Consider the following 9,400-nt stretch of genomic DNA (forward strand, 5'->3'; position numbering starts at 1 on the left):
ATGGTTTCTTCTTTAAACGTTTGATAAAATTCCCCTGGGAAGCCATCTGGCCCTGGACTCTTGTGTCTTGGGAGGTTTTTCATGACTGCTTCAATTTCCTCCCTGGTTATTGTCCTATTAAGGTTTTCTATTTCTTCCTGTTCCAGTTTTGGTAGTTTGTGGCTTTCCAGGAATGCGTCCATTTCTTCTAGATTGCCTAATTTTGGTGTATAGCTGTTCATAATATGTTTTTAAAATAGTTTGTATTTCCTTGGTGTTGGTAGTGATCTCTCCTTTCTCATTCATGATTTTATTAATTTGAGTCTTCTCTCTCTTCTTTTTAATAAGGCTGACAAATGGATTTTCTATCTTATTAATTCTTTCAAAGAACCAACTCCTGGTTCTGTTGATCTGCTCCACAGTTCTTCTGGCCTAGATTTCGTTGAGTTCTGCTTGAATCTTTATTAACTCTCTTCTTCTCCTGGGTGTAGGATCTATTTGCTGTTTTTTCTCTAGCTCCTTTATGTGTAAGGTTAGCTTTTGTATTTGAGTTCTTTCCAGTTTTTGAATGGATGCTTGTATTGCCATGTATTTCCCCCTTAGGACTGCTTTTGCTGCATCCCAAAGATTTTGAACTGTTGTATCCAGGGCAAATATACACGTTTAATGCAATCCCTATCAAAATACCATGGACTTTCTTCAGAGAGTTAGAACAAATTATTTTAAGATTTGTGTGGAATCAGAAAAGACCCCAAATAGCCAGGGGAATTTTTTTTTATATATGAGAGTCACAGAGAGAGAGAGAGAGAGAGGCAGAGACATAGGCAGAGGGAGAAGCAGGCTCCATGCACCGGGAGCCCGATGTGGGACTCGATCCCGGCTCTCCAGGATCGCGCCCTGGGCCAAAGGCAGGCGCCAAACCGCTGCGCCACCCAGGGATCCCAGCCAGGGGAATTTTAAAAAAGAAAACCATATCTGGGGGCATCACAATGCCAGATTTCAGGTTGTACTACAAAGCTGTGGTCATCAAGACAGTGTGGTACTGGCACAAAAACAGACACATAGATCAATGGAACAGAATAGAGAACCCAGAAGTGGACCCTGACTTTATGGTCAACTAATATTCGATAAAGGAGGAAAGACTATCCATTGGAAGAAAGACAGCCTCTTCAATAAATGGTGCTGGGAAAATTGGACATCCGCATGCAGAAGAATGAAACTAGACCACTCTCTTTACCAGACACAAAGATAAACTCAAAATGGATGAAAGATCTAAATGTGAGACAAGATTCCATCAAAATCCTAGAGAAGAACACAGGCAACACCCTTTTTGAACTCGGCCACAGTAACTTCTTGCAAGATACATCCACGAAAGCAAAAGAAACAAAAGCAAAAATGAAGTATTGGGACTTCATCAAGATAAGAAGCTTCTGCACAGCAAAGGATACAGTCAACAAAACTAAAAGACAGGGATCCCTGGGTGGCGCAGCGGTTTGGCGCCTGCCTTTGGCCCAGGGCGCGATCCTGGAGACCCAGGATCGAATCCCACATCGGGCTCCCAGTGCATGGAGCCTGCTTCTCCCTCTGCCTGTGTCTCTACCTCTCTCTCTCTCTCTCTCTGTGACTATCATAAAAAATAAATAAATAAATAAAAATAAAATGATTTGAATTTAAAAAAAAATCTAAAAGACAACCTACAGAATGGGAGAAGATATTTGTAAATGACATATCAGATAAAGGGCTAGTTTCCAAGATCTATAAAGAACTTATTAAACTCAACACCAAAGAAACAAACAATCCAATCATGAAATGGGCAAAAGACATGAACAGAAATCTCACAGAGGAAGACATAGACATGGCCAACAAGCATATGAGAAAATGCTCTGCATCACTTGCCATCAGGGAAATAGAAATCAAAACCACAATGAGATACCACCTCACACCAGTGAGAATGGGGAAAATTAACAAGGCAGGAAACAATAAATGTTGGAGAGGATGTGGAGAAAAGGGAACCCTCTTACACTGTTGATGGGAATGTGAACTGGTGCAGCCACTCTGGAAAACTGTATGGAGGTTCCTCAAAGAGTTAAAAATAGACCTGCCCTACGACCCAGCAATTGCACTGTTGGGGATTTACCGCAAAGATGCAGATGCAATGAAACGCTGGGACACCTGCACCCCGATGTTTATAGCAGCAATGGCCACAATAGCCAAACTGTGGAAGGAGTCTCGGTGTCCATCGAAAGATGAATGGATAAAGAAGATGTGGTTTATGTATACAATGGAATATTACTCAGCTATTAGAAATGACAAATACCCACCATTTGCTTCAACGTGGATGGAACTGGAGGGTATTATGCTGAGTGAGGTAAGCCAGTCGGAGAAGGACAAACATTATATGTTCTCATTCATGTGGGGAATATAAATAATAGTGAAAGGGAATATAAGGGAAGGGAGAAGAAATGTGTGGGAAATATCAGAAAGGGAGACATAATGTAAAGACTGCTAACTCTGGGAAACGAACTAGGGGTGGTAGTAGGGGAGGAGGGCCGGGGGTGGGAGTGATTGGGTGACGGGCACTGGGGGTTATTCTGTATGTTGGTAAATTGAACACCAATAAAAAAGAGTTCCAATATATATGCCAAGTATAATATTAGTAATTAGTACCCTCTCTGATAATACCATAATAATATAACCATGCCTAATTATATAATGTGAGTGTAAAACACCAATAAAATTGTGCATGTCTTAAGTAAAAGCTATAAATATTTGCCAGTTCTCACAGTTTTAAATATGCATGAAATAAAGGCAAGTTTTTGTCTCTTTGTTGTGGTTTTCAAATCAAGTTATCACATAGGTTGTTACACCTCCAGACCTCAGGCAAATTCCTTGATCTTTCAAAGTATCAATTGCACATTTGCAAAAAAGAGATAAAGCTTAAGTTGCCATATAGTTGGGAAGATTAAACATGATATTATTTAGAACATACCTGGTTGAGCATACAGAATAATTGCTCTCCATAGAAGACATATTTTCATTTATGAAATTCCAAACTTTCTTTTTTTAACACTGCAAAATATAACTTTATTTATTTTTTTAATTAATTAATTAATATATTATTAGTGGTGTTCAATTTGGAAACATATAGAATAACACCCAGTGCTCATCCCATTAAGTGCCCACACAGTACCTGCCACCCTGTCACGCCCACCCCCCCACCCACCTCCCTTTATACCACTCCTTGTTCATTATCCAGAGTTAGGAGTCTCTCATGTTCTGTCACCCTCACTGATATTTTCAATCATTTCCTTTCCTATCCCCTTTATTCCCTTTCACTATTTTTTATATTCCCCTAATGAATGAGACCATATAATGTTTGTCCTTCTCTGATTGACTTATTTCACTCAGCATAATACCTTCCAGTTCCATCCACATTGAAGATAATGGTGGGTATTTGTCATTTCTTTTTTTTATAATAAATTTATTTTTTATTGGTGTTCAATTTGCCAACATACAGAATAACACCCAGTGCTCATCCTGTCAAGTGCCCCCCTCAGTGCCCATCACCCATTCACCACCAATCCCCGCCCTCCACCCCTTCCACCAGCCCTAGTTCGATTCCCAGAGTTAGGAGTCTTTATGTTCTGTCTCCCTTTCTGATATTTCCCACACATTTCTTCTCCCTTCCCTTATATTCCCTTTCACTATTATTTAATTTCCCGAAATGAATGAGAACATATAATGTTTGTCCTTCTCCGATTGACTTACTTCACTCACCATAATACCCTCCAGTTCCATCCACATTGAAGCAAATGGTGGGTATTTGTCATTTCTAATGGCTGAGTAATGTTCCATTGTATATATATATATATACTACACCTTCATTATCCATTCATCTTTCAATGGACACCGAGGCTTCTTCCACAGTTTGGCTATTGTGAACATTGCTGCTAGAAACATCGGGGTGCAGGTGTCCCAGCGTTTCATTACATCTGTATCTTTGAAGTAAAATCCCAACAGTGCAATTGCTCAGTCGTAGGGCAGATCTACTCTTCTGAGGCACAGGAAAGAAACTGAGAGTTCGGATGATTGGATTGTCCAAGTTCACATGCTTATTGGTGGTGGAGCTAGGTCTGAAAAAGGTCTTCCTAGAGATTGTTGCATCAAGACAGACACCATTGAACATAACTAGTTTAGATAGGCTTTTGTGAAATACACAATTTTGGGTTACTCTTTCTGCTTTTATACTTTCATATAAAGGTACGACTGTGTGGGACCCAGGAAATTTAACAAAAATCCCCTACCCCTGGACAAGCAGAGCAGGACTTATTCCATTTTGTGCTACACCTGCCACCTCCTGTATGACCCCCCACATAACCTGCTTATTGCTTAAGGCGCTGCCCCACCCTAGTCAAGCTCTGGGCACACCCTAATCGGAAATCGGCTCATAACAATGTAACCCTGCTTTGTGCCCGCCAAAACTGCGCACCGATTCTGACCAAAGTAATAGGCCAGCTCAAGTGGATACTACAGGGTAAGGTGTAATTCAATCGGCCACCTGCATGTGGACCAACATGACTGTGCATCTTTCTGTGTATCCCATGGGCCACTGGCCCCTATAAAGCTGCTACGCCTCTTAGTTGGGGTCCAAATCCCTGCTCCGCTGTGTCGGGTACACTTGGACCCAAGCTCGAGCTTGTAAATAAACCTTCGTGTGTTTGCATCGGTGTCAGCTCCTCGGTGGTTTCTCGGATTTGCAATCTTGGGCACAACAAAACTCTCCCTCTTCGTCGATGACATGATACTTGACATAGAAAACCCAAAAGCCTCTGTCCCAAGATTGCTAGAACTCATACAACAATTTGGCAGTGTGGCAGGATACAAAACCAATGCCAAGAAATCAGTGGCATTTCTATACACTGAGACTGAAGAAAGAGAAATTAAGGAGTCAATCCCATTTACAATTGCACCCAAAAGCATTAGATACCTAGGAATAAGCCTAACCAAAGAGGTAAAGGATCTATACCCTAAAAACTATAGAACACTTATGAAAGAAATTGAGGAAGACACAAAGAGATGGAAAAATATTCCATGCTCATGGATTGGCAGAATTAATATTGTGAAAATGTCAATGTTACCCAGGGCAATGTGCATGTTTAATGCAATCCCTATCAAAATACCATGGACTTAAAAAAAAAAAAAAAAAAAAAAAATACCATGGACTTTCTTCAGAGAGTTAGAACACATTATTTTAAGAATTGTGCGGAATCAGAAAAGACCCCGAATAGCCAGGGGAATTTTAAAAAAGAAAACCATATCTGGGGGCATCACAATGCCAGATTTCAGGTTGTACTACAAAGCTGTGGTCATCAAGACAGTGTGGTACTGGCACAAAAACAGACACATAGATCAATGAAACAGAATAGAGAACCCAGAAGTGGATCCTGAACTTTATGGTCAACTAATATTCGATAAAGGAGGAAAGACTATCCACTGGAAGAAAGACAGCCTCTTCAATAAATGGTGCTGGGAAAATTAGACATCCACATGCAGAAGAATGAAACTAGACCACTCTCTTTCACCATACACAAAGATAAACTCAAAATGGATAAAAAATGGATAAAAGATCTAAATGTGAGACAAGAGTCCATCAAAATCCTAGAGGAGAACACAGGCAACACCCTTTTTGAAGGGTGTTTATGTATACAATGGAATATTACTCAGCCATTAGAAATGACAAATACCCACCATTTGCTTCAACATGGATGGAACTGGAGGGTATTATGCTGAGTGAAGTAAGTCAATCGGAGAAGGACAAACAGTATATGTTCTCATTCATTTGGGTAATATAAATAATAGTGAAAGGGAATATAAGGGAAGGGAGAAGAAATGTGTGGGAAATATCAGGACGAGAGACAGAACATAAAGTCTCCTAACACTGGGAAACGAACTAGGGGTGGTGGAAGGGGAGGAGGGCGGGGGGTGGAGGTGGATGTGTGACGGGCACTGAGGGGTACACTTGACGGGATGAGCACTGGGTGTTATTCTGTATGTTGGTTAATTGAATACCAATAAAAAATTAATTTATTTAAAAAAAAGAACCAATTCGTGGTTTTGTTGATCTGTTCCACAGTTCTTCTGGTCTTTATTTCATTGAGTTCTGCTCGAATCTTAATTAACTCTCTTTTTCTGCTGGGTGTAGGATCTATCTGCTGTTTTTTCTCTAGCTCCTTTATGTTCAAGGTTAGCTTTTGTATTTGAGTTCTTTCCAGTTTTTGGATCGAGGCTTGTATTGCGGTGTATTTCACTCTCAGGACTGCTCTTGCTGTATCCCAAAGATTTTGAACGGTTGTATCTTCATTCTCATTAGTTTCCGAGAATTTTTTTAATTCCTCCTTAATTTCCTAGTTGACCCTTTCATCTTCTAGCAATATGGTCTTAACATCCACGTGTTTGAAATCCTTCCAAAGTTCTTGTGATTTAGTTCTAATTTCAAGTTATTATGGTCTGAAAATATGCAGGGGACGATTTAATCTTTTGGTACCAGTTCAGACCCGATTTGTGACCCAGTATGTGGTTTATTCTGGAGAAAGTTCCATGTGCACTTGAGAAGAATGTGTATTCAGTTGAGTTTGGATGTAAAGTTCTGTAGATATCTGTGAAATCCATCTGGTCCAGTGTATCATTTAAAGCTCTCGTTTCTTTGGAGATGTTGTGCTTAGAAGACCTATCGAGTGTAGACAACACTAGATTGAAGTCACCAAGTATAAGTGTATTATTATCTAAGTATTTCTTCACTTTGGTTATTAATTGATTGATATGTTTAGCAGCTCCCACATTCGGGGCATATATACTGATGATTGTTAAGTCCTCTTGTTGGATAGGTCCTTTAAGTACGATATAGTGTCCCTCTTCATCTCTCACTGCATGACTGCGATGTTTAGATACAACCTCTAGAAAGGCCAAATCCTGTACTTCCTTTTGTAGAGATTCAGATCCCATGAGAGCACAAATAAGGACCGTGGAATTATATTTGATTTCCGGAGCACTTCTTTCATCTTCCAGCAGTCTGTGTGAATTCTGTACAAGTTTAGCACTTTCTAGATCTTTCTCAGCAGTGCTCAACTCTAAAGCTGCTATTAGTGCCAAAGCAACAAGGGCTTCATTCTGCATTACTACATGTTCACTAGTTGCCATGGTAACAGGATGCTTGGTGCCACCACTCTGTACAATGGTTTTAATTACATCTTTTGATTTATTGTGATGAATGAGGGCAGACAGCAGTCTGTTGGACTCCCCCATCACACCAGCATGATCTTTGGCTTTGCACCATTCTACCAAACGCTCCACTAATTTAACATTCTTTCCCAGTTGTTCAGCAGCTTCTGCTTGTGCATCTATTAACATTCTTAAGGTTCCCAAAAGTTTGAACTGAATTGGAGGCATTTCAGACTTAAGGAATTTCAAAACTGCCTCTGTGACTCCAGCTGATAACATCTTTGCTTTTTTTACAACTGGAATGGCGAGATTTCTGAGGTCATTAATGCTGCATGCTGTACAGTTACATTCCCATCTTCTACATGTCTGTCCAGTAAATCCATAAGTTTTTCTACAATTCCATTGTCTACCATGTGGATACAGTTTCCACCGTTTCTGGCAAAATTTGCAATTGCCAATGCTCCAGCAAGCTGTAGCTGGTGGTTATTTAATGGAATCCAGGACAGCACCCTTTGAAACACATTACCTTTTCCTTCTTCAAATAATTTCTGCATGGATTCAAATCCAAGAAGTAGAAAAACCATTAGATCTGAAGCCGTTTTGAGCTCAGCAATATCATGCCCTTTGTCACTATCCACTTTCTGCTGAACAATCTGTAGTAGACACTCTACCAGGCCTGCTTCAACCAGATGTAGTTTAATAGCATCATTTTCTGCCAGTAGAGAAAGAACTTCCAAAATAATTTCCTTTTTATCATGTTCTATTTGTTTCTTAAAGAGTTTTACTAGCTCTTCAGCAACGTTCATACTGGCAAACTGTTCTTTACTTGACTCAAGTTCTGCTAAGTTACCAAATGCAACAAGACACATTTCTGTATGAGCTGCATTTTGGCAATGGATGCCCAGTAATTTCACTGCGGTAGGTATAACACCCATATTGATAAGCTGAGCTTGAAGGGAATCTTTCTCATTGCTGTAGTTCATCAGCATACCACAAAAGACAGTCAAGAGCTTTTCATTGGTGGGATCTGTTATACTGCATAGTGACCTTAAATGGTCAATTACAATCTGTGCACCACCTGCTTGATCAACTGCACTTCTGCCCTCATGGCTATCGTAACATATGCTTCCCAGAGCCCTGCCCATTTGAAGTAGCACTTCCTGGTCTTTGCTATTTAGCAGCTGCACCAATGGTGAAGTCAATCCAGTATCCATACATGGAATACACATACATTCATTTTTGGCTACTTCTGCTATGACATTAGCTACTTTGGCTGTGCAGGAAGACTGTGGAATCAACAGACTTACAAACAGCTGAAGTATTCCACTTCCTTGGATTTTTTTCACTCGTTTCCATATTATTTTGAGCCAGGGCTTGAAGCAGACAATCCAAGCATCCTTCTAAACTATCTTCGGTTCTGTCAACAGCTGTTATCTTCAACTTCTTCAAGGTATCACTGAGAGTATCTGCCATGTTTCTCCTGGAGGGTGAGGAGCCAGCAGGACGAGGCGAAGGTCCCCAGTGTGGCCAGCATGGCTTTGTGTCCTCCCTCTACCTCGGTCTCTCCCACAGCCAGGGAGGGACCCACGGGGGGGGGCGGCCACCGGGGCGGAGGAGCTGCTGCTGCTGATCAAACATTTTATTATTTATTTGAGTGAGAGAGAGAGAGCATCATCAGGAGGAGGGTCAGAGGGAGAAGCAGACTCCTCGCTGAGCAAGGAGCCTGATGTGGCCCTCGATCCAGGACCCTGGGATCATGATCTGAGCCAAAGGCAGACACTTAACCAACTGAGCCACCCAGGTGCCCCCCCAAAAAAATTAATTTCTAAATGCTTATATTATGAAGGCTAAGTGAAGCCCTACTTAGTGTTCTTAAACTTTGACTTACCCCAAGTACCTTCCTCCCTTATCGCAGCATACTTAGAGATATCCAGGGCACATGGAGTTGATGTAGTCAGTTCTAATAATCTCCTGACAAATGTTCTGATTGGCTTTGTCTGAAGTGGGGATAAGACCTTCTTCCTTGTGGCTATTGATGGAGGCAACTGGACAGAAGAGAGATGTAAATAAGCTGGCCTTGCTGCAGAGGGATTCCATGTAGAATGGCCAATATGTTTATACTCCTATTATATTAAACCAACCACTTTAATATCTATTCTTACTAGTTAAGCCCCAGTTTCTTTTTTCCTTTTTTGTATAAATG

General features: G+C 40.7%; 1 protein-coding gene across 1 annotated transcript in view; it reads right to left on the reverse strand.

Annotated features, from left to right (window-relative positions):
- The window catches only part of LOC140600491 (rap1 GTPase-GDP dissociation stimulator 1-like), a 76,303-nt gene extending 67,626 nt beyond the window's left edge, over positions 1-8,677 (reverse strand). Inside the window, 3 exon segments of the mRNA XM_072768765.1 lie at positions 6,904-7,517; positions 7,520-8,537; positions 8,539-8,677. Of these exon segments, the coding sequence (XP_072624866.1) occupies positions 6,904-7,517; positions 7,520-8,537; positions 8,539-8,670 (1,764 nt within the window). The 5' untranslated portion in view covers positions 8,671-8,677.
- Positions 8,678-9,400: the final 723 nt, after the last annotated feature.

This window comes from Canis lupus, chromosome 11, assembly GCF_048164855.1.
Source record: "Canis lupus baileyi chromosome 11, mCanLup2.hap1, whole genome shotgun sequence".
In the NCBI taxonomy this organism is placed as follows: Eukaryota; Metazoa; Chordata; class Mammalia; order Carnivora; family Canidae; genus Canis; species Canis lupus.